General features: G+C 54.5%; 1 protein-coding gene across 1 annotated transcript; it reads left to right on the top strand.

The window, feature by feature from the left end:
- The first annotated feature begins 5,391 nt into the window (after positions 1-5,391).
- Positions 5,392-14,367, top strand: HEMK1 (HemK methyltransferase family member 1). The gene is made up of 10 exons (XM_008576726.1): positions 5,392-5,619; positions 6,136-6,227; positions 6,553-6,646; positions 10,537-10,671; positions 10,976-11,040; positions 11,307-11,356; positions 12,324-12,432; positions 13,259-13,354; positions 13,672-13,785; positions 13,941-14,367. Exons 1-10 carry the CDS (start codon positions 5,392-5,394, stop codon positions 13,975-13,977), a joined length of 1,020 nt encoding a protein of 339 aa, XP_008574948.1. The 3' UTR covers positions 13,978-14,367.
- Positions 14,368-22,906: the final 8,539 nt, after the last annotated feature.

Genomic DNA, 22,906 nt, shown 5'->3' with positions numbered 1-22,906 from the left:
TCTGATGCTGAGAGGGCCCTGGCTGAGAGACTGTCTATGGTCAGTCAACCTGCCTACTCACTTCTGACATCAAGAAGTGGCTCCTGCTACCTCTGGTGGGTACCTGCAAAGCCACCTCCTTGGATAAAGGGAGTCCCCTGCCTCCCTGGGTGCTGGAAAGGAAAGAATACAAAACATGAGGCTCAGGAAAGGGGCTTGGCAGTGAGATGAAGTCCCTATACTGGGAAAATAAGGGTTTGAGGCCAAGGGTGAGGGCAAGTTCAGGGGACATTAGGATACCTGCTTTACATAGCTACAGTTCCTCCATTTTTAGGAACATGAAAATGAAGCTCTGCCACCTATGTCTGTGATTAAGATGATCATAGTGATCATATGTGGAAGATATGAAAGGTAGTGGGGAGGTTTGAAAGAAAAAATCCCTCCACTGTGCAATAACCACCTCCCACACACACTTCCCACCCATTCCCCCACCTCCTCACTCCCTGCCCCTCACATCCTTCATCCTGCTGGAGGAAATAAATACTGCAACCTTTTCTTTTCCTGAAGGGAAACATTTGCCCAAGAATTACACAGGCCTGTCTTTGAATCCCAGCTCAGCTATTTAACTGGATGATCCCAGGAGTGTCACTCTACCTCTCTGAGTCTCAGTTTTCCTGAGTCTAAGGTGGAGATATTAAGAACATGCCCACAGGGTCATAGGGTTACTGAAATGTCAGAATGAACAGGTCCCTAGAAAAGACTTAGCTCAAAGGCCAGTCCCTGGCTCACTCAGGAGAGTGTGGTGCTGATAACATCAAGGCCACGGGTTCAGATCCTATATAGGGATGGCCGGTTCACTCACTGGCCGAGCGTGGTGCTGACAACACCAAGCCAAGGGTTAAGATCCCCTTACTGGTTATCTTTAAAAAAAAAAAGAAAAGACTTAGCTCAGCACAAGCCCTGTCCACAGTAAGCACCCAATAAATATTAGATATCAGGGCTGGCCTGTGGCTCACTCGGGAGAGTGTGGTGCTTATAACACCAAGGCCACGGATTCAGATCCTATATAGGGATGGCTGGTTCGCTCACTGGCCGAGCATGGTGCTGACAACACCAAGCCAAGGGTTAAGATCCCCTTACCCGTCATCTTTAAAAAAAATAAAAATAGGGCCGGCCCGGTGGTGCACTGGATAGTGCGCCGCTTGGGAAGCGCGGTGGCGCTCCCGCCCGAGGGTTCGGATCCCACATACAGACCGGTTCCCGCTCACTGGCTGAGCGAGGGGCGGGCGCAGCACTGAGGTTTGCGATCCCGTTGCCGGTCCCGGTCCGGTACGGGGGCGACACTGAGGGTTGCAATCCGTTGCCGGACACGGAAAAAGACAAAAAAATAAAATAAAAAAATAAAAATAAAAATAAAAATAAATAAATATTAGATATCCCTCTGGCCAACCCAGACAGAAAAGGGGGAGCCACAGGAGCCCCTGGACCCAGCCAGCTGTATGGTCCAGGCTATGCTTGGAGTGGGGGTAGGGGCAGGTGTGAAGAGACCAGAAGACAGGAAGAAGAGAGAGGCTCTGGTCCTCTGGCAGGGCTTCTCTGCAGGCTCCTGGGGTCATTGAACCCTCCCACCCAATAGGGAAGCTGGGGGCTGCTAGGGACAAGGAGCAAGGCAAAGGGAGCATATCTTCAGAGGCAGGGATGGAACTGCCACTTTGAGGTGCCTTCTCCTCTTCTGGGAGCAGAGGGTGGGAGATCTGCCCAGTCCAGAGGACTATGGGCACACAGGGTGGGAAGGGTCCCAGCCAAGCTGCAGATGGGCAGGCCTAGGGAGAGGAGGAACACATAGCTCCTGGCTGCACGCCTATCTCCCGGTGCAGATGCCTGGGTGTGTGTGAGATGTGCACACACCCATGATGGTCTCTCAGGAAGGAATAAGCCTGGCAGATGGACATGGGGTGGGGGAGGCTCATCCCTCTCTGCCCTCTCCCTCCAGGTAGGCTGGGCACACATCAGTAGTCCCGGGTTCTTTTCTCCGCTCTGCTACTGACCACGGTCGTGACCTTGGGCCAGACCCTTAACTCTTGCTCTGGGGTTCTGTTTACTCTTCTGTCCAAAGGAAAGAAGGGGCCCTGCTGACCACTTTCTGAGCCTTCCTCAGTGTCCAAAAGGGAAGGAAAGGAAACCGGGGTGAAAGGGGTAGGCACCGCGACCTCGGAGAGCCTGCATGCCGTTCTCCACCAGGTTCCTCAATCTTCCCTACCCCAATCCCCATGCCCGCCTCCGCGACCCTGTGATTCCTCCATGCTTGCACAGAAGCGGCGACCTCAGCACTTACTTAATCCTCTCCGGGGCGCCCAGCTCAGTCAGAGAGGCTAGGGGTGGTGGTGACGGTCGGGAGGCTGGGGCAGGGGGAACCCCCAGTCCCGGCGTGGAGAGCGGCCAGTCCGACCCGAGGTCCGCCCTACCTGCACGCTCTGAGCCGCAGGCCAAGTCAGGTACCGCGCACCGCCCGCGGCCGCCCGAGCGGGCTCTGCCAGCCTGGGCTAGGGCAGGCAGGGCTGGGACCCACGGCGGGGGTGGGGCTGGCCCTAGCAGCCTGGGGAGATCTCCCCAGCTCCAGCGCGATGCCTCCTTGCCGGCTCCGCGCCCCCGGTCCCTGATTGGCTGTTAGGCCTAGAACCCGCCCAGCATTGGCCCGCTCTCCTGTCGTTCGGATCTGGCTCTGCCCCCAGCGGGACCTGGGAGCCGGGTCGCAGTTTTCAGGACTACCCCTCATCCTGGTGGCCTGTGCCGTAGTTGGGCGGGGATCGTGGGTGGCCAGGCCCTTCCCAGGCCAGAACTCAGGACCCCTGCCAGCCCGGGCTCCACCTGCACCGAATCAGACTCGCGTCCCCCAAACGCAGGCGTACAAAGGAGGCTTGGGAGGAGCACTAGACTTGGAGTTCTTGGGCCTGCGTTGAACCCTGGCTCAACCCTCTGCTGACTTTGTAACCAACAAGCTGCTTCCCCTCTCTGGGCCTCGGCTTCCTACTCAGATGGGGACTCTGGTGTGAGGGTTCTTGGTAAATAACTACAACTCCGGGATAGAAATGGGGAATCTTCAGTCCAGAGAAGTTGGAAGAGGGATGGTATTACTATCGGGGTGGTATTATTATTGGGCACCTGATCCAGGCAAGCCTTCAAATACCCTCCACAGTACCTTCCATCTACAGCGTGATCATCTCAGAGGAGGAGCCCTCAGACACCCTCTAATCTGCAGGTTTTCAAAGGAGCTTAGGGGGATCACGGGGTATCTTGGTACAAATGCTGGTCTCCTGGGCTCCCCGGGACGCAGCCCGGGAAACCGCGTGTTTAGTAGTTTAGTTAACAGTAATCTACTTAACAGATTCTGGCGGGTGTTGTCGACAAGCCACACTTTGCAGGACAAGGACGTGAATCAAATAGAAGGAGCAGCTGAAGCCCAGGGAGGTCCGGGAGCCTAGACAAAGCCTTCCAACGAGTTACCAACAGAGTCAGGCTTCGAACTCACGTCTCTGGAGTCCGGTTTCCAGCTTTCTGCTCTAAACTACAAATGGGAGCGAGAGGGTCAAGAGCAGCTATAGGGTCCGGTCGCCATCCGGCCTCCTGCTGGGTTCGGGACACTGTCCTCAGCCAGCTCCCAGACACTGGGTCCCGTCCCACAAATTGGAAGCTGCCGGAAACACTGGAACCCGCCCACGCGCAGCTCGACCTGACCAACAGGCTATGGTAGACCACGTCCCCGGACCACGGGCCCCAGCTCTCGAACGCCGGGCCCGCTGGCGACACGCCCCCGTTTGGGCAGGCTTTCGGTCTTCGCCCACACACCACCTCAACCGGGTCCCTAAACGCCAGCTTGGAGCAACCACCGTGAGCTGGTGCCATATTTCTGCCGTGACCTCAAGGAAGACCCGCCAGTCCGAGGCCCCAGGGAGCAACCCCCCCCCCCATCCCCGCACTTTCCCCACTGTGTACCTGCGGGCGCAGTCGGTGTGGAGTTCACAGCCTCCCCACCCGCCCGCAGGGGTCTCCCGGGAGGAACTCAATGGCCTTAGGAACCCTGGAGCCGCACAACCGGGTTCGCCCGAGCCCTTTCTCGGTGGCGCCGACCCCGGAAGCGAGGCGTCCGAGAGAGCGCACCGCGATTTACGCGCGTCCGGGAGCCGAATCTGGGGCAGTTTCTTCCGGCAGGTGGGCGGGTGGGGCAGCCGGTGGGGTAGCCCCTCAAGCAGGTACGCACTAGACGTGGGCATCGGTAGGGGGCACCCGGACTGCAACACCCTGGGTGGCCCCATCTGCCGTAGTACAGATGGGGAAGCAGGCTCGGACGGAGACAACTTCGCCTGGGTCATTGACGCCACGCGAAGCTGGGAGGGAGGCCGCACCCCTAACTTCCGGCCTCAGCTTCTTTCGGGACAGCGCACGGGTGGGCCGGGATTCGTGTCCTGCTTGGGACGGTTCCTAGCTGGGTGACCTTGAGCAAGTCGCTTCCCCTCTGGGAGCCTGTTTGTCTCTGAAGATGTGGCACTTACCAGGTGCTCAATAAATGTAAAGGCAGTCTTGGATCTTTGGAAGCAACGCGGACCACTGATTTTTAAATCTTCAGTTAAACTTGTTTGTGATAATTTAAATATAAAATTATCAGTTTTTTAGCCAGCAATTTATGCTGACGTCCGGAATTATAGGTTAAATTAGGAGGGAAGTCTCAGCATAGAGATCAGTGCCAGTACATGCAAAATGTCAGAAGCAAAGCCCCCAAGCGAAGGCAATCTCCTGCCCCTTGTAACATTAGTTAAGAGCGCGTAACACTGAGTTCCTGCTGTGTGTTGAGCTGGCTTCTAGGTCCTTGACATTCATTGAGTAATGTACTGCTTGCCATGGGGTTGGTGTTATTTCACCCATTTTATGGATTAGGAAACTGAAAATCAGAAATAATGACTTGTCCAAGGTTACACATGCTGGGTCAGATAAAACTCTGCCCTACCCCCACACCTGTTCCCTGACCCTTCACCAGCCTATTTATTAGCTGGGACAGCTACAGGTTCAGCCCACTTCAGCTAAAAACAATAAGAAAACATAACTGGTCAAGACAAGAAAAATCAAATAGGCAGGTGAGGTCTAAATGGAGTCAAAGAGGTAACAGAGCAAGAACATGCCTTTTCTCAGGCAGCGGGTTGGCGGAAGGGGGTTTATCATACAAGGCTCAGTTCCTCTCTTGGTCTCTTTCCCCCAAGGTGGCAACCACATCTGATGACCAGGGCCATTTTGGGGAGCCAGAGCCTTTCCATCTCCACCCATCTGGGGCAAAGGACCACTCAGTGCCCACCTCAGCAGCTGACATCACAAGGGAGACTTGGGAACCTGGGAGAGCTTAGGGGAGCCTTTCCCTGAGACATGGAGCTTTGGAGTCGAATGCTGTGGGCACTCCTGTTTGGCTCAGGGAGGAAGGGAGGCACCCGGGGCTGGGCCTTCAGCTCATGGCAACCCCATCCACCTCTGGCTGGGCTGTCGAGTGCCACAGAGGTGGTCAGCCATTGGAAGGGGGTCTTTGAGAAGAAAGGCATTCCTGAGGCTCAGGAATCCAGTGAGTACATCGTGGCTCATGTTCTTGGAGCCAAAACAGTTAAGTGTAGTGTTGCCAGGGGGGTGGGAAAAGGGAGGAGGGTGGATCCTGGGGAAGAGACATCCAGGCTTTTCTGCCTCACCAATAATGCTTAGCTGAGAGTTTTCTGAGAATGTCTTTTTTGGGGATTTTTTTCTTTTTTCTTTTTTTGGCAGCTGGTCAGTAAAGTGATCTGAACCCTTGATCTTGGTGTTAACACTGCTCTAACCAACTCAGCCAGCCAGCCAGCCTGCCTGGGGGGATTTTTCTGAAGGAATGCCCTAGGTAGATATTTATTCATTAATTCAACAAACTATTACAGTGTATGCCTGGCACTAGAGGTTCAGGGATAGACACCTGGGGGCCTAGTATCAGCTGTGTGACCTCAGGCAGGTGATTGCCCCCTCTGGGCCCAGATAATGAGAGTGTTGGGCCTCCAGACCAGTGCTGGACCCACAAGCATTGCCCACATAAGAAACCTGGGTTGGGGCCCCTGGGGAAAGGGAGACAGCCACTAACATTCTCTGTGGGGACAGTTTCAGAGCCTGAAGCCAGTACTTTGGACCCAACCCTTGACCCCTCAGCAACTACAGTGCATCCAGGAGCTGAGTAGCTGCCGATTGCAGAGGTGAGCACCCACAGGTCAGACCTGAGGGCTCTGAGTGGGGAGCAGGGCTTCAGCCTCCTCTAGGCGTTTCCCCCCACAATCATGGTCAGGAAGGAGGAAAGTACCCAAGGACTAGAGAGGTGTTGGGGTGATGGAATTACAAGAGGCGGGTCAGGGTAGTAAACAGGAAGAAGGGAGGGAGGGAAAGCTTTGGTTAGGAGTCCCAGGGCACAGGAGACATGGCCTTGCTTGATGCTTTTGGCCACAAGTGGCATCTCTCAACCCGGGCTTGGTCCTATTGGTCCTGGCTCTGGCACTAATGACCACCGGGCTACCCCCTCTGCAGGATGCCCATACAGTACATCCTTGGAGAGTGGGACTTCCAGGGACTCAGCCTGAAGATGGTGCCCCCAGTGTTCATTCCTCGGCCGGAGACAGAGGTGAGTGTGCCACCAGGACAGGACAGGATGGGGATGAGGGGCACCTGTCTTTTTGCAGACTTCCTCCAGAGGGCACTGGGGCCCCATGACTGCCCTTCTAGATGTGTGTCTCCTGGCTGGTTGGGTTGGTGGGGCCAAGAGGACAGAGGACTCCTGTTGGTCCTCTTGGCTATCCTCATGTCCCAAGCCACTGCCCTAGCTCCCAGGCCTGATAGTGGCCCAGAGTGTCTCAACTAGTGCTGCCCAAGTGCTCGGTCTATTCCTTGCCCAAGTGCTCGGCCATTTCCCTTGGAGCTGTCCTGTGGATCAAAGGCCGTCCTCATGTCCCAAGCCACTGCCCTAGCTCCCAGGCCTGATAGTGGCCCAGAGTGTCTCAACTAGTGCTGCCCAAGTGCTTGGTCTATTCCTTGCCCAAGTGCTCGGCCATTTCCCTTGGAGCTGTCCTGTGGATCAAAGGCCCACCCAACTCACAGGAAACAAATGCCCACTGGCAGCTTTTCAGGAGGCATAAAGGAAGTGGAGAGGGCTCCAGCTGGGACACTTGGAGGCCTGGTGTCAGCTGTGTAACCTCGGGCAGGTCACTGCCTCTTCTGGGCCCAGATGATTAGAGTGTTGGGCCTCCAGACCTGGAAATCTGTGACTTGGTGGTCCTCTTAGGTCCACTGTCCAGTCAGGTAATTGCCTGTATCGGTCCCTCAAATTACTAGGACTGGGGATGTGTGGCCCAAGCATGCTGTCCCTTTGTGAGGCACCCTAATCCTGGAAGAGATACTTTCTTTGGCCCTTGCTGGACTTCCTCCTGACTTTGTAGGTGGCAGAGCTGGGAGCCAGAGAGGGCAGACGCAGGGGGTAGGGCTGGGTGGGAGCTGGTTCAGAGGGCACTAGGTTCTGAGAAGGGATGTTTAGAAAGGCACCCAGACACACAAACATTCCTGGGAAAGGTCAAGTCCCATTCACCTGCCCCAGCCAGGGGCCCAGAGCCCTTCCTTACTCTCCCGGCCTCTGTCCCATAGCCAAGAAACCTGCTGACCCTTCTCACCTCCACATCATGTGGTTGGGAGGCCATGTCCTCGTCTCTCTGTACAGATATTTCTGAGAACTCACCAAGTTCGCCCCAGTGTGAAGCAGCATTGGGGGAGTGCCTTACCAAGAATTCAAGAGGACGTGGCTTGTGGCGGGGAGTGTGGAGAATGGGTACAGGGGAGGGATCATGGCGCCTACATTCTTTCCATCCATTGAAGGGTAGTTTCTGATGATGAGTGTAGAAGTCTGAAATGCTTAGTTGCAGGCAGCATGTGGCCCAATGAGTTGGATTTTCCCTGTGGGTGAAAAGGTGACTCAGTCTCCAGCCTGGCAGTGTATACTGTAGGAAACCCAAGGCTGGGGATGTGAGCCATTCCCGCCCAGCCTGGTGTGGTGAAGCTGGATGGGGTGTGGGAGGCTCAGTGCTTTGTCTGTGATTGACTTGGGGGAAGCAATGCCACCTCCCTAGGGCTGCCCTACGAAGGATGTGTTCCTAATAGAGGGTGCTTGTGGCACTCCGGTTCTGCTGAATCCTTAGGCCTCTTGAGAGGGTGTGGAGTCCATGTTGGAGCAGTGACTTCAGGCAGAGCCAACAACTGCATACTCTCTGCCTCCTTCCCACATGCCCCTGTCCCTCCATCCTGCCGTGTTCTTGATTCTTCCCATGTTTACTTGGAGTAACCCAGGACCTGTGACTAGCTCAGCTTTCAGCCTCCCTCAAAGAGCCATCAGCTTTAGGCTGAGGGAGGCTCTTCACTGGGTGGGAAAAAGAAAGTTTCTAGACTTCTTGGGGTTGGTCTCCACCCCTTCCCCCCAGGTGGTCCCACAACCAAGATGAGCCTCTCGTGTTCTGGAGTGTAAGGGAGAGCAAGAGGCCACAAGTGGCAGTGGGGACCCAGTCTCAGCTTTATACCTTGCCCAACGTGGCCATTCACATATGTGGTATATGTCTCTGAGGTAGTGGATGTCTCCGTGAGGTGGCTGGCCAGTGTGGCTGTCTGACGGGTCATTCTCAGAGTATGTCTGTCAGTGGCCAGGAAACCCAAGAGAGGCTCACACCCCTGAAAAGTCCAGGTCACCCTGCCAGTCTCTTAGCATGTGGCCTCACCACTAAGACCACAAGCTGTCAGCCACAGCTTTAGACTGCTCACTCTGTGCCAGTCCCAACCCTGTGGGCCCAGCTTGCTACAAGTACCCCCTGGTCTGCAGTAGTGCCTGGGACAGGGCCTGTGGGAGCAAGTGAGTGGAAGCCCTCTCCTGGTGGAGCCAGGCTCCCTTGCCCATAGGCAGTAGTGCAGAAGGGGCTTGGAACTGGGAAGGCTGGGCTCGCTGGTCAAGTTCTACCTGCCTTGGACTTGCTATCTGTGGGGCAGGTCAACCTTGCTACTGGGTTTGGGGGGCCCGGAAGGATAAGAGGCTTTCTGGGACTAGGCACTGAGGAGCTTATGTGGAAAATGGGTCTGAGTGATCTGGAGCTCTCTGCTCCATTAGGCCTGGCTGATGGCGTTGGGGATTGGGCGGACCTGAGGGTGTGAGACTCAGAGGGTGGCTTCTTAGGGCCACAGAGAACTTGCCCAGCACTTGGAAAGTAGCCAAGAGGCCCCTCTGTGGGCCAGACCCTACCAGTGTGGGTCACACACCAGGTCTTCCCATCCTGGAGTCTGGTGGAAGAGGCAAACCCCTTCCTATACCTTAGGCTCAGGGTGGGAAAAGCTGTGGTAGAGAGCCTGGCTGGGGGTTGAGGGAGGTTTTCTGGGGAAGTTGGGCCTCTTTTCAGATGAGAGAAGCACCCACTTGCTGCCCCCCCCCACCGCCCATTGTTACCTGAGCCATCCTGCCTGGGAGATGGGGTCCCAGGAGTCCTGAGCCCCTGAAGGGGCCCTATGTTTGTATCCAAAGGGATGGATGCCTTTGAGAAGAGGCCACACCGCCCTTTCTCTGCTCCACACCTGGCTATTGCAGCCCCCCACTCCACTGCAGGTTAGAAACATTTCAGCCATTGGACAGTAGCAGCCCTCCATCCTTTACCCCTACCCTATATTGGCTTCCATGCACAGTCTCTGCAGGCAGCAGACGTGTGGGTGAGACTCAAAACCCTTGTTTCCTAAGTGACAGTGTCTGAAAGTGTCTTCCTGCCACCAAAGCAGGTATGATGGAGTCAGAAACCTGCCACCACACCCAGGCCCCATGTGTGTGCCACAGCCACCTTCAGACATGGGGCTTAGGCAGGACTGTCATACCTCCTCCCCATGTGGGGAATTCCTTGTCCCTCTGCCTAGAGCCTCCTTGGGGGCCTCCTAAGTTCAGCTCTGTGAGGAAGCTGGGAACACAGCAGCCCCTGATTCTTGGCCACCATAAGCCACAGGCCAGGCTCCAAGTCTGGAGTGTAAGGAGTGCAAGCCCTGACCTCGGTTTCAGTTGTGAGGATCCAACAGGTCTTCACAGGTAAAAGTTGAAGGGGCAGGGCCAGACACAGAGGCAGTGGGCAGGAATTATCAGGCATGGTTCTTAGCATTTCTGTGAGCACAAAATGGGTGGATGTCTGTAAAGGGCTTAGCTGGAGTTTATCGAACACTCACCATGCAACAGGTGTGGGTCAGTGCTTCACGAATGTGCTTCTGTTTAATCCCCACCACATCCCCACAAGGCAGGTTATCCTCAACTGTGCTCAACTTTACAGATGAGGAAACTGAGGCATGGAGAGGCAGGGTGACCTGCCCATGGCCTCAGCTGACATGAAGGTCAGTCTGGCTTTGGCCACCCCCCCTTTCTACATTCACACAGGGGCTAAATGCTTGGGCCTCTGTGGCAAGACCCTCAGGGGCCAGGTTGGCACCAACTCTAATCCAGACCCTTCTGCCTCACAGGAACTTGTTGAATGGGTGCTGGAGGAGGTGGCCCAGAGGCCTCATGCAGTGGGAGCCCAAGGTGGCCCCCTCATTCTGGAGGTGGGCTGTGGATCAGGAGCCATCTCCATCAGCCTGCTGAGCCAGCTCCCCCAGGTGAGACCCCCCTCCCCCGTATCCTTCCAACATGCCCTGGGTAGACTGTGACTGACACTCACTTCACCTCGCATTGGTTCTTCCCTCACATCCCTCTCCCAGGAGTACTTGAGGGAAAGTGACCAGACAAGGGAGGATAGGGCTGCCCCCAGCCCACCATGGTCACAGCCTCTAACTGCTGGCTAGACCCTGGCAATAGAGAGCAAAAAGCTGTTGGGTATTTCCCTCTTCTTCTGGTAGGGGCTCAGAGGATGGCCGTCAGGCCCGGCATCTCCCACATGCCCTTTGTTTGTTCTTGGAGCAGAGCCGAGTCATTGCTGTGGATAAGAGTGAGGCTGCCATCTCTCTGACCCATGAGAATGCTCAGAGGTAGGTAGATAGGCTGGGGGAGACAGAGGGCCAGGGTTGGGGAGTTGGACTTTGTGGCCTGATGACCCCTGTGCAGGTATCTAACCCACCCATTTCTGATTTCCACTCTCAAAAAGGTAGCCTGGTATGAGTCCCACATGATTATAAATTAATGGTGGGCATTGGATATCTTGCTGGTAGAAAAAGCATTCACTGTCCCACCCGTCCTTGTAGCCAAGAGTAGGGGTCTGCCCCCCATACTCACCCTCACCTCCCTATCTCTCCAGGCTTCAGTTGCAGGACAGGATTTGGATCGTTTCCTGCGATGTGACCTTAGGTACCCTCCCCCACCCGTTTTCCCTGAGGTGGGAATCCTGGATAAAGGGGCTTCTGGGTGGATGAGGCACTCCATGGAGATGGAGGGAGGGTTTCCCCGACAGTTGCACGGGCACATGCACACACACATGGGGCATCTCAACTCAGTGCTTGCTGAGAATGGACAAGTTGCTGTTGCCTCTTGGACTGTCCTGACCCATGGGGGGACCAGCCACAGAGCTTTTCTTGCCTTTTGAACCCCTCATAACTAATGAGTTTAAGGGCTTGCTTGTTGGCAGGAGATAAACAGAAGCTCAAAAAAAAGAACCAAATATCTTGAGTGCCCTCCTCACCCCTGCCTGGCCTGGGAAGAAGTGGCCCAGGCACTGCATGGCTCAGCCATAGCCTTTACAGAGTGTCCTGAGGTTTCTGGCTCCAGTTCTGGCTCCATCACATTACCCATGGGATCTTTGAGCCTCATGTGCTCAATGGAGTTTGATGCACTTGGTGTAGCACCTGGCATGGGGTGGAACTGGGAATCAATCAGAGCTATCAGGAATCGGCTGACTAAGGCCAGGCCTGCTCCACATGTACTCTCTCAGTCCATGCTGGCTATAAGGTAGAATATCAAAAGGCCAGTGGGTCTGCAGAGGAGAAAGGCTCTTGCTTTGTCCAGGCAATCAGGAAAGACTTTCTAGAGGTGGCAGTTGAACTGAGTCTTGCTTAATAAGGAGGTTTTTGACAGGAGGAAGAGAGGCTAAGGACATTCTAGGTGAAAGGCTGCCATGTCAGAGCATGCACACTCCCAGCCAGGCTGATGGCTGGGGACCCTGGGCACTAATCTGCAAGTCTGGCTTATCAGGTCTAGAGACAGACAGGGTGTGGCTTGTGGGGAGGGACTACCCAAGGGGCTTGTTGGCAGGTGGAGCTACCACCTTTTATCTCCCAATGGGCCAGTCCCTGCTGTATGTCCTCTTCTTTGACCACAGCGGGGAGCTGGACACATCTTCTGCCCTGGGGCCCCATGGACCTGGTCATCAGCAACCCTCCTTACATCTTCCACCAGGACATGGAACAGCTGGCTCCAGAGATCCGCAGGTGCTGGGCTGAGTGGGACAGGGAGGCCAGCCAGGCCTGAGAGGCATAGTGGGATTGGTCTGCCCTTGAGGATCACCGCATATGGAGGGAGCAGGGGTGCAGAAAGGGGCAGTGGTGTTGAGAAGGTACACTTTGAAGCTCACAGTCCTACCTGGGTTCAGCTTCTGCCGTCCCACTTCACATTCCTGGATAGCCACTGAACCTCTCAGAGCCTCAGTTTCCTGTCTCTGAAAGGGGAGTGGTAGTGCTTTGCAGGGCCATCCAACACAGTGGAGGGCTCATAGAAGGTGCTCAATAGATGATGCATCCATCATTTTACAGAAAACTAAACCCAGAGAGGGAAGAGGCTTGTCTAAGGTTACATGGGAGCTCAGCAGGAAAACTGGGACTAAAACCCTATTCCAGGCTTTGCAACAAGCCATCCTCTTACACAGGGGCTGAGAACCAGGGGTAGCCCAGGAGTGGTATGGGTAGGGGTGCTTGCTCTCCCTTTTTGGGCTCTCAGGAGTGGTCAGGGCCAGCTCCAGACCTCCCAGACCAAGAACAGGAGCAGCCTTGTTTTGGGGAGACACTCATGTCCAGAGGGTTGTCAGTCAATGGGATTCAGCAAGCATTCCTGGCATCTCCTGGTGGGGGTGCCCACAGGAGGTAGAGGAGTAGGAGCTGCCATCTGTTTGGGGTCCACCTTCTCTGGGTCCTCAGATCTGCTTCTCAGTCCAAAAGTAAGTTCCATGTGGCCCTCTTTGTGGAGACTCTGCCCAGCTCCTCCATACTTTCCAGACACCCCTACTCCCAGGCTCTCACCTTCCATTATTTTCCTGTTCAGCTATGAAGACCCAGCAGCCTTGGACGGTGGGGAGGAGGGCATGGACATCATCACCCACATCCTGGCCTTGGCACCTCAGCTCCTGAAGGACACTGGGTATGGATGGGATGGGTCTCTTTGGTCTGTCCCCAGCAGCCTCTTTCACCCCCAGCGTGTACTGGCTATGCCCTGGTAGTCATTCTGCCCCTGCCCCTCCCAGCTCAGGCAACCCAGAAGTGCAAGTCCTGGCCCTGCCCAACTGAGCCCAATCATTTCTCCCCCATGTAGAAGCATCTTCCTGGAAGTGGACCCAAGGCACCCAGAACTTGTAAGCAGCTGGCTTCAGAGGCGGCCCGACCTGTACCTCAATCTCGTGGCCGTGCGCAGGGTCCTGGCCCTGCCCAACTGAGCCCAATCATTTCTCCCCCATGTAGAAGCATCTTCCTGGAAGTGGACCCAAGGCACCCAGAGCTTGTAAGCAGCTGGCTTCAGAGGCGGCCCGACCTGTACCTCAATCTCGTGGCCGTGCGCAGGGACTTCTGTGGGAGGTGAGGTTCTACTGACTTCTCAGCCCCCACAGCCATGCTGGTCCTTCTGCTCAGGCCATCCACAGCTCCAGCTGCGGGGAGAGTGAGCAGTTCTCACTCCCTGCTCATTCCCTGGGGCCCAGGCAGTGACCAGCCCCTCATCCCTGTCTCCTCAGGCCCCGGTTCCTGCATATCCAAAGGTCTGAGCCGTAACATGGCTGCCCAGCAGACTTCTGGCCAGAGCCCTAGCCTGCCTAAGTGCCTGGCCATTTCTCCTTCTTGGAATGTTGCTCAGAGGGAAGTGGCTGGTGCTTTCCTCAACCCCAGGTGCTTGTGACATTTCCCATGGTTCTGATTCCCCATTCTCTGCATTTCTAGGAGTGTTAGGGGTAGAAACAAGGATGGGGGTATCCTTCCTGGGGCAGCAAAGAGCAGGGGCATCCACAGTTTAGCTTAGGAACTGAGCAGACCCAGGTTCCCAGTCTGGCCCCATAACATCAGTGTGACTGAGGATAGGTTGCTCAGTGTCTCTGTTGGTGGAATTGGTGAGGGGGTATTTGGAGATATGGCCAGTAAAGTATCAAGAGACAAATTGTGACCTAATGTTTTTGTTACTATGATTTGTGGGTCCCCTGACCACTTACCCTGGGTATTATTCCTTCTCTCCTCTTGCCTCTGCCCTTTGGCTCTTGCTGTTTTCAGTGACACCTCAGGTAAGCTGCCCTGATCTCATAGCAGTCTGCTGCCTGCTTGTCCCATAGCCTGGGCTATACCTCAGCCAGTGCTGGCTTCTCTGATGGTGTCACCATCCTGGCCTCAAACGCATTACTAAGGAAGGGCCTTGGCAAGAGAGTGGCTATGACAGCCCAAGCGAGTGTGATGATGGAGAGTGACAGTGTAGGGTCAGCTAGGGTTACCAGAGCAGGAGCCACCTTTGGGAATAACTTCCTTCCCAGAAAAATGTAGGGCTTGACTCCACTGGGAAAAAGGTCTAAGCCAAGGGGACAACAGGGCAGGGCCTCAAGCCTGCAGCCACTAGCTTTACTGGAGCCTAACATTCATCCCTGATATTGGAGCCACACCAGCCTGGGTTCAAATCCTGGGGTCTGCCACTTACCAGGATATGACCTTAGGCAAATAACTTTACCTACCTCAGCTTTGGCTTCCAAGCCTGTGAAATTTTATAGGATGGTTGTGAGGAGCCCTTGGGAGCCCTTTCTTGGCCCATTGGGGGTGTTTTCGTTGCCTGCCTCAGAGGGTAGCACAGGGAGGAAGGGCCCTGTACCTTCATGCGTCTCTGGTGCTCAGCACCAACATGAGGCAGGCAGACAGAGGGCAGTCTGGAAAGGGGGGAAGGCAGGGATTTCAGTCTCGAGCTCTTGACATCTCTCTACCCTCTAGAGTCACCAAGAGGCTGGTAGCATGGTAGCCCACATCTCCTTTCAATCCCTCTTCACCAGGGTCTGAGTGCCCTGAGGTCCAGGCCAGGGCAACTGGTGGCTCTAGCTCAGGGAAAGCAAGGCTCGCCTGCTCTGTCCCTTCCCTTGCTCCTGAGGCCAGAGCCAGAGACTTGAGCTGCCTCCTCTGACATGTGTCAAGGAGCCCTCATAGACAGAATCGGAGGCAGACATGGAGCTGATGGTGAAGTCGAGACTCTGCAGGCCCATGTGGTCTTGAGAGATGTGCTTTTAGCCAGAGCCCAGAGCATGGGCAGAGGGTGTAAGACTCCCTGTTTGATATACTCTGGGAGAGCAATTCTATCTCCTCTTCTGATAGTTGAGGAGACTGAGGCCTTGCCTCACAGCAAATGATTTTCTCAGCTGCCCATGGGTTTCTCCATGGGGCTTATCCAGCTGCTTTATTTAAATGTCCCTCAAACCCCTAAGTTCAAGAAATATAACCTTTTCTGTCCTTCCCCCCTACCCCACCCTGGACCATCAACTGTCCCAATCCTTGCCACAAACCTTTGGCTGGCTCCCTGTGACCTGAGTGTGGTCTCTGTGTTCTGTGGAGTTGAGGTCTGGAGAGGTGAGGGAGGATGGCTATGGGAAAGGCCCTGGGGACCCCTCCCAAGGCCCCATCAGTGCTCTGAGTAAGCTGCCACCAGACAAAGGGTTCCACTGCTGACAAGGTTTGAGAACTGCTAGCATGAGGTGGGAAACCCTTTAACCTCTGCAGACCAGCATGTCTTTTCCCATCTGCCTTCAGATTCTTTTCTTTCCTGCCTTGAACTTCAGCCTCTGTGTTATTTTCCATACCTTCCCTTTGCCTAGACAGTGCACCCATCAGGAATGCCCTTGGCTACCACTGCCAATCCGAACCATCACCTCCTTCAAGTTCCAACACAAATGCTGCCTTCTTTGGGACACCTGCCCCGACCTCTGTGTTTTCCCCACCTGCCCTAGTCCATATCTGTGCCAGCACCAATGACATTCTGTCCCATGCATTTGGAAACCTTCCTGTCTTCCTCATTTCTCTGGGGCCCACTGGGGGTCTGGCATACCCAAGTTCAGTAATTGTCCACCAGTGAGCTGATAGTGCTTGCATTTTCCAGAATAGAGCTGGAACTTCCCATGTTGCCCACATCTGACCTAATGGCAGCTCTCACATATTCGGATCATCTCAGAAAGGAAGACATGTGGGACTGGCCTCCTGCCTGAGCCAGGCAGCTGTTCCAGTTGAGCCATGGCTGCTTTGAGGGCTCAAGTGCACCTGATTCCTTCATGGCAGCCACACCAGGATAACAGGCTGTCCTTGGCAGCAGCAGGGGTATGCTCTAGGTTTCCTGGAGCTCTTGGCCCCAGTCAGCCCCCAGCCAGGGTGTTGGGTAGGACAGCAGCCTGATCCCCCCTCATGACCCCTCTGTCTTGGATAAGTCCCCTGGTCTGGGCTTGGGACTGGTGAAACAACCCTGCCCTTCCTGTGGTAGGTGGAATAATGGCCCCCAAAGATAAACATGTCCTAATGCTCCAAACCTGTGACTGTATTAACTTACATGGCAAAAGGGACTTTGCAGATGTGATTAAGGGTCTTGAGATGGAAAGATTATCCTGGATTATTTGGGTAAACTCAGTTTAATCACAACTATGGGAGGAAGGCAGGAGTGTCAGAGAAGATGTGGCAGTGGAAGAAGAGGTGAAGCGATGCAATTGCTGGAGGAAGTTGCCATGAGCCAAGAGATGTGGACAGCCTCTTCTCCTCTACAGCCTCAAGAAATAACACAGTCCTGCCAACACCTTCACTTTAATAAAGCCCAGTGAAACTGATTTTGGATTTCTGAACTCCAGAACTGTAAGATGATAAATGTGTGTTGTTTAAAGCCACTATATTTGTGGCTATTTGTTACAGCAGCCGTAGGACAATAATACAGATTTTGGTGCCCAAAGTAGATCACTGCTGTAAGAAACACCTAAAATGGAAGTGGCTTTGGAATGGGCAGAGGTTGGAAGAATTTTGAGAAGCATGATAAATTGCCTTGAATATCTCTCCTCTGAGAGGTGATGTGGCCAGAATGGAGAAGTGGGGAACCCTCTTCAACCTGCAGACCTGAACTGCCTAGGCCCCCTACTCACATGTCTCACCATGTTTGGAGAGAGCTGGCTCTTTCTCAGAGCAAGAGGACTGGAAGACTGACTGGCGTGGGTCTCAGAGAGGCTGGCCTGGGCACTGGGAGTGGGTGGGGTCTGGGATTGGCAGCAGAGAGAGCAAGGCTAGCCTCCATGGCCCATCTCCAGTGGCTCAGGGGCCACCCAGGCCTTTAGAGAGGACCTCAGAGACTGAGTCCAAGCCTGGTCTTGGCCCCCCCATGGAGTTATGTGGCTGGCTCAGCACACCCTGAGTATGTGAAGAGGAGCAAGGGTCCTATACTGTCTGAGTTAAAAGTACCATGTCTATGAAATGAGCACAGCAGACCCTGACTTTGAGCTGATGGGCCTGACCCTTCCATCTAAACTGTAGAGGGTTGGGCTTCAAGCTTCCAGGCAGTGCCTGGCTCCTGTTAAAGACCTGGGCAGTGCTGTGTCACCATTCTGTCCCTGGGGTGGAATAGGGTTATGCCTGGGGTTCACAACCTCCTGGTCCCCAAAGCTGAAGTGGCCAACTGGTGCCCTCAGCCCTGTGCCTATCCAGGCTGAGACCAGGACCCCACTCTGGATGAGGGATAATATGGGGCTCTAGAGGCACCATTCCACCTGGCCAAGGTGTGGGGCTCCTGAAGCCACAGTCCTAGCCCAGGAGCCACGTGGTGGGCTACTGGGAGGCCAAACATGGGCTGATGTGCCTCACTCTGGGTTTGAGAGCTGAGAGGCTGAGGGACAGATAGTCTGGACACCTGGGTTCAAGGGTCAGCTTGGCCCCAAATCACCTGGATATGCTTTGGGTAAAGCCAAAAGGGCCTTGTTGTACTGGGAGGGGTGGATTATAGCAAGATTCATGTCTAATCCCTGATCCTCCCTCTTCCCAAATAGGAAAGGGGCTTACGTGAGGTCACACGGCATTTACCTTCTGACTCCTGGTACAGTGCTCTCAGCTCCCATTACTTCCAAGGGCCCATGGTCAATTAGGTGGTGATCATATGGCTCTTCATGTAGCTCCTTAACTTAGAGATCTGGCCCATAAAACTCTCTGGACCAGGATCATGGGCTGGTGTCAGCCACATTAGCCCAACTGTAGCCTCTGGGTGTATGGACAGATCTGGATCTCATCTGAAGCCACGTAACTGGGAAGAACAGGGTTTCCCCTCGCAAAATGAATGAGTGCCTTCCCATCTGATGGAACTGGCGGTCTACCCCCCAGCCCCTGGCCTTCAGAGTCCTCCTGAGGTATCTGAAAGGACTCTTGGGCATCTTTGGCCTGGTAACCAGAAATCAGAAGTATAAGAGCTTCAAATTCTAGGCACCCCTCTTCTTCCAAAGACACTCCACTCCCCTAACAGTCCTGCAGGGAAATGGTTGAGAAAGGACAATTTTACAGTTCACAGAGTGGGACAGGCAGGAAAGCCTACCTCAGCTTCACTGGGAGCCCTGAACTGGGCTGACCCCCTGGCCCCAGCCATGGCTGAAGGGAAAGGGTGAGACAGAGCAGCCCTGTCCCCTGGTAGGCAGGCCTGACCACATGGCCTTCTTCCCAGAGTTCCCACAGACACTTAACCACTCCAAACAGGGGATGCCACCATGTTGACCCCTGCTGTACCAGGTCTGCAGCCCTCTCTTGGGGCTTGTGTCTAGGGGAATGGAGGGGTCAGATATCTCACCCTTCTGAGCCCAGAGAGCATCCCTATGCTACAGATGAGGAAATTGAGTCCCAGCAGAGCAGAGGCAGGGCGGGGGTTCAAGCTCAGGTCTCTTGACCAGTTCCCAGCTGCCAGCCTTTCCTCTGCCAACTGAAGACCCTCACCTGCCTTGCTTTCCAGGAAAGGTCCTGTCTGCTGGGAGAGGCAGCCAAGTCCCTCTGCCATTCCTGGAAGTCAGCGTGAGGCTGAGCTACGTGAGTGAGCAGAGCAGGCCCTGAGCTGGCGCTGCCTGAACCTTGCTTGCCCTCGGACCTTGCAGCTGGTGAAGGATCCAGGCAGCTCTGCCAAGGCCTTCCTCCACCTGCTTGCCTCTTGACCTGCTGGGCACTGGGCCCCAAGTAGCTCTTCATATTTGTTAGTTTTAGATCTTACCCCTACAGACGGAGGTTTTAATCATCCCATGTTGCAGTTGAAGACACCAAGGCTCAGCAGGGTGCAGTCATGGGTCAGGTTGCATAGCTGGACTGGAAGGGAGAATGTGGCTGCCACTGGTGCCCATTTGACTGTCAGAGGCACTGAGACCAGCATAGCTAGGTCCTGGGCTGTTCCCTGCAGAGCTCAATGCAAAGGTCCACCTGGGCCTGTGGATCTTGGAGCAGGAGTAGAGGTTGCCAGGACTGTCCCCAGAGGGCTTTCTAGAAGCTGCCCTGATAGGCCCCTCTCCCAAGGCATGTGCAGCACAGGGCCAGGACCTCAGTATCCCAAACTCTACTGTGTGCCAACCTCCTGGGAGATGACACCAAGCAGAGGGGCCTGAAAAATACAGAACTTGAATGGTGCACCCTGAGCCAAGTGCTTCCAGAATTATTTTACTCAACCTTCATGGCACCCCATAAGGCAGAGGCTGGTGAACTCTCTCATTTTACAGACAGGGAAACTGAAACTGAGAAAGGCTGAGGAACTTGCTCATATGCTGGCTGAGCTGGGACTCTGGTGCAGGCTGAGTGACCCAGGGCCTGAGGCCTTGGTCGTCACACCAGGCTTGAGGGTAGCACACGGCAGGAATATACCAGACAGTGAGGACAGTCTGGGCAAAAGCCTGGAGACCTGAAGGCACAAGGGCGAGTTAGTGGTGGGGGTGCCCTTGGTTAAGCTCTAGATGCCCTTCTGGGGACCCGGGGCCTAAAAACAAGGGTTTTGAGCTGAGTTACAGGGTCAAATAAGCATTGAGGATGCTCTCTCAGGCTGCCAGGATAAGGGGACTAGGCAGGAGGCTGCAACTGTCCAGGGTCTGGAGGTGGCTGAGGGCCATAGGTGGCATCAGGTGTTCTAGAACAGAACTGACAACCATTGTTGAGGGGTGTGGGGTGGCCAGGACCACTGGGGCCCAGGGCGCTGATTGGAACCTGTGGGTTCTGGAGCTACCCTGAGCTGGAGACTGGGGTGCTGGGGACGGTGAGCTTGAGAGTGTAGGATGCCCTCAGGATATTCCAGAAGCAGTGTCAGGGGCCTCTGGAGATCTAGATGCAACAATGTGGGGATACAGCCCAAAGGCAGAGGTGGAGTTGGGAAGGCCACCCTCCCAGGCCTGAACACTGGCAATAGTGGTAATCAGGCATCTACCATGTGCAAGCTAATGCCAGTGCCACGCATACTGTCATAGGTCCTCTTGTACAGATGAAGAGACTGAGGCTTAACCTGCTTAAGGTCACCCAGCCAGCAAGAGGCCATGGTGGGGTCTGAACCTAGTCCTCTGACATTCCAGCCAGGAGAGGAGAGAATAGGCCATGGAAGCCAATTGTAGTCCAGGGCCTCAACTCCGATAGGGGCCCCAGATGCTGGTTAGTGTGCCCCGGGGCTGACTTGGACTTCCAGGACAAAGAGGAAAGTGACAAATCAAGCAAAGCACCAGACTCAGAGCGAGTTTCTTCCCAGCCACCCCTGGTGCCCAACTTTTACATCCCGTAGTAGAGGGGCTAGGCAAAGAGCACTTGGTGTGGAGGAGGGGAGGGCAGTGAAAGTGGCTGCTACTGAAATGAGACTGTGATGTACTCTGGATGTGGGGTGGGACAGACAGACACCCAGACTCTGGTTCTCGACTGACAGGGAGGTGAGCGCCCATCTCAGCATGGGGTGTATGAAGGCTGCCATGTCAGGGGGAGCATTTTAGGTCTCTAGGCCTGGGAGTTTCCAGGAAGAGATACTGAGTGGATATACCTTAGAAACCCTTTGTGAGGGCACTCCATAGCTCCCTGCTCTCTGTACTGAAATCCACTGTCTCTTCCTCATTCTGCCCAGCCTTCTTGTGCCTGCCCCCTAGAGCTGTGGAGCTCATTCTTTAAAATTGTTTCATGTGGGCCGGCCCGTGGCTCACTTGGGAGACTGTGGTGCTGATAACACCAAAGCCATGGTTTCGGATCCCTATATAGGGATGGCAGATTCACTCACTGGCTGAGCGTGGTGCTGACAACACCAAGCCAAGGGTTAAGATCCCCTTACCGGTCATCTTTAAAAAAAAAATTGTTTCATGTGGAATTGAAATGTGTATTTTTTTGTTTGTTTGTTTGTTTTGTCCTTTTTGAGACCAGTCGCACCGCGCTCAGCCAGTGAGCGCTGTGAGCGCACCGGTCATCCCTATATAGGATCTGAACCCACGGCGGGAGCGCTGCTGCACTCCCAGCGCCGCACTCTTCCTAGCGCGCCACGGGCTTGGCCCGAAATGTGTATTTTTTTTTTTCCTTTTTGTCTTTTTTCGTGTCCGGCAACGGATCGCAACCCTCAGTGTCGCGCCCGTACCGGACCAGGACCGGCAACGGGATCGCAACCCTCGGTGTTGTACCCACACCTCGTTCAGCCAGTGAGCGGGAACTGGTCTGTATGTGGGATCCGAACCCTCGGCGGGAGTGCCACCGCGCTCCCAAGCGGTGCACTGTAGCAGTGCGCCACCGGGCCGGCCCCCGAAATGTGTATTTTTGAAAAGATAAATTCTGATCCCTATACTGGCCAGCTGCCAAAAAAAGATAGTTTACAAGTTCAAATTCTTTCTTAGCATAAAGTCTATCAAGGTGAACAGCAATGAGCAAACGAACACAAATATTTGAACTGGGGGCTGGGATGGGAGTTGCAGTCTTATGTTGGCCTCAGTGTCCAGTTTCTTTCAGTGTTTGATTTTGGTAGCTCAGGACCAAGTGACCCCTGTTTCTCACAGATAAGTGGTTACAAATGGTAGTGATGTTTCTGAAGCCCACCTTGCAGTCTGTTTGATTGACAGGGACAGCAGAAGAAGACTTATTTCAAGGTTAGCACAAACCCTGTCCTGTGAGCACATGGAGAGAGTTTTAATGAATCATAATTTGGTGCTGTGCCCATTTGAGTCTGTGTATGTTTTTTTAAATTGGGGTTTTTTCAATCGTTGAAAATATGAAAGAAAGAAAAAGAGAGGGAATGAAAAAAGAGAAAGAAGGAAAAGAAAGAAAAGGAAGAAGGGAGAAGGACCTCATGTGGGGTGGGGCATATGGGGCACCCTGATGCACCCACATGACCACTCCCTCCCCAGAAGCCTGCCCCGTCTGCTCCAGATCCCTACATGGCCTAGAGGCTCCCAGCACTCCTCCCACCCAGCATCTGTCACAGCAAATATATCTGGGCCACACACTCCTAAAAGGTTCCTGGGAGTCCACAGCCCCTACCTGGCTCCAGTGTGGATGCTTCATGCATTCAGTCCCTGGTTTGGGGCAGGAGAGAAAGCCCCAAGCAGGAGACGTGGGTTAGGGGATTTCCCAGGCCCTTAGTGGTGCCTCCAGGGGTGGGAAGACTGGCGAACCCAGTGACCCTGAAAACCTAGAATTTCTCTGGTTCTGGGTACCTTCATTTCTGGGAACTGGCTGTGCTTTGGAAAGAGAGAAATGAGAA

The sequence above is a fragment of the Galeopterus variegatus genome, unplaced genomic scaffold (assembly GCF_000696425.1).
Source record: "Galeopterus variegatus unplaced genomic scaffold, G_variegatus-3.0.2 Scaffold1394, whole genome shotgun sequence".
In the NCBI taxonomy this organism is placed as follows: Eukaryota; Metazoa; Chordata; class Mammalia; order Dermoptera; family Cynocephalidae; genus Galeopterus; species Galeopterus variegatus.
The sequence above is the reverse complement of the archived record's forward strand: the minus strand, read 5'-3'. Positions and strand labels throughout refer to the sequence as shown.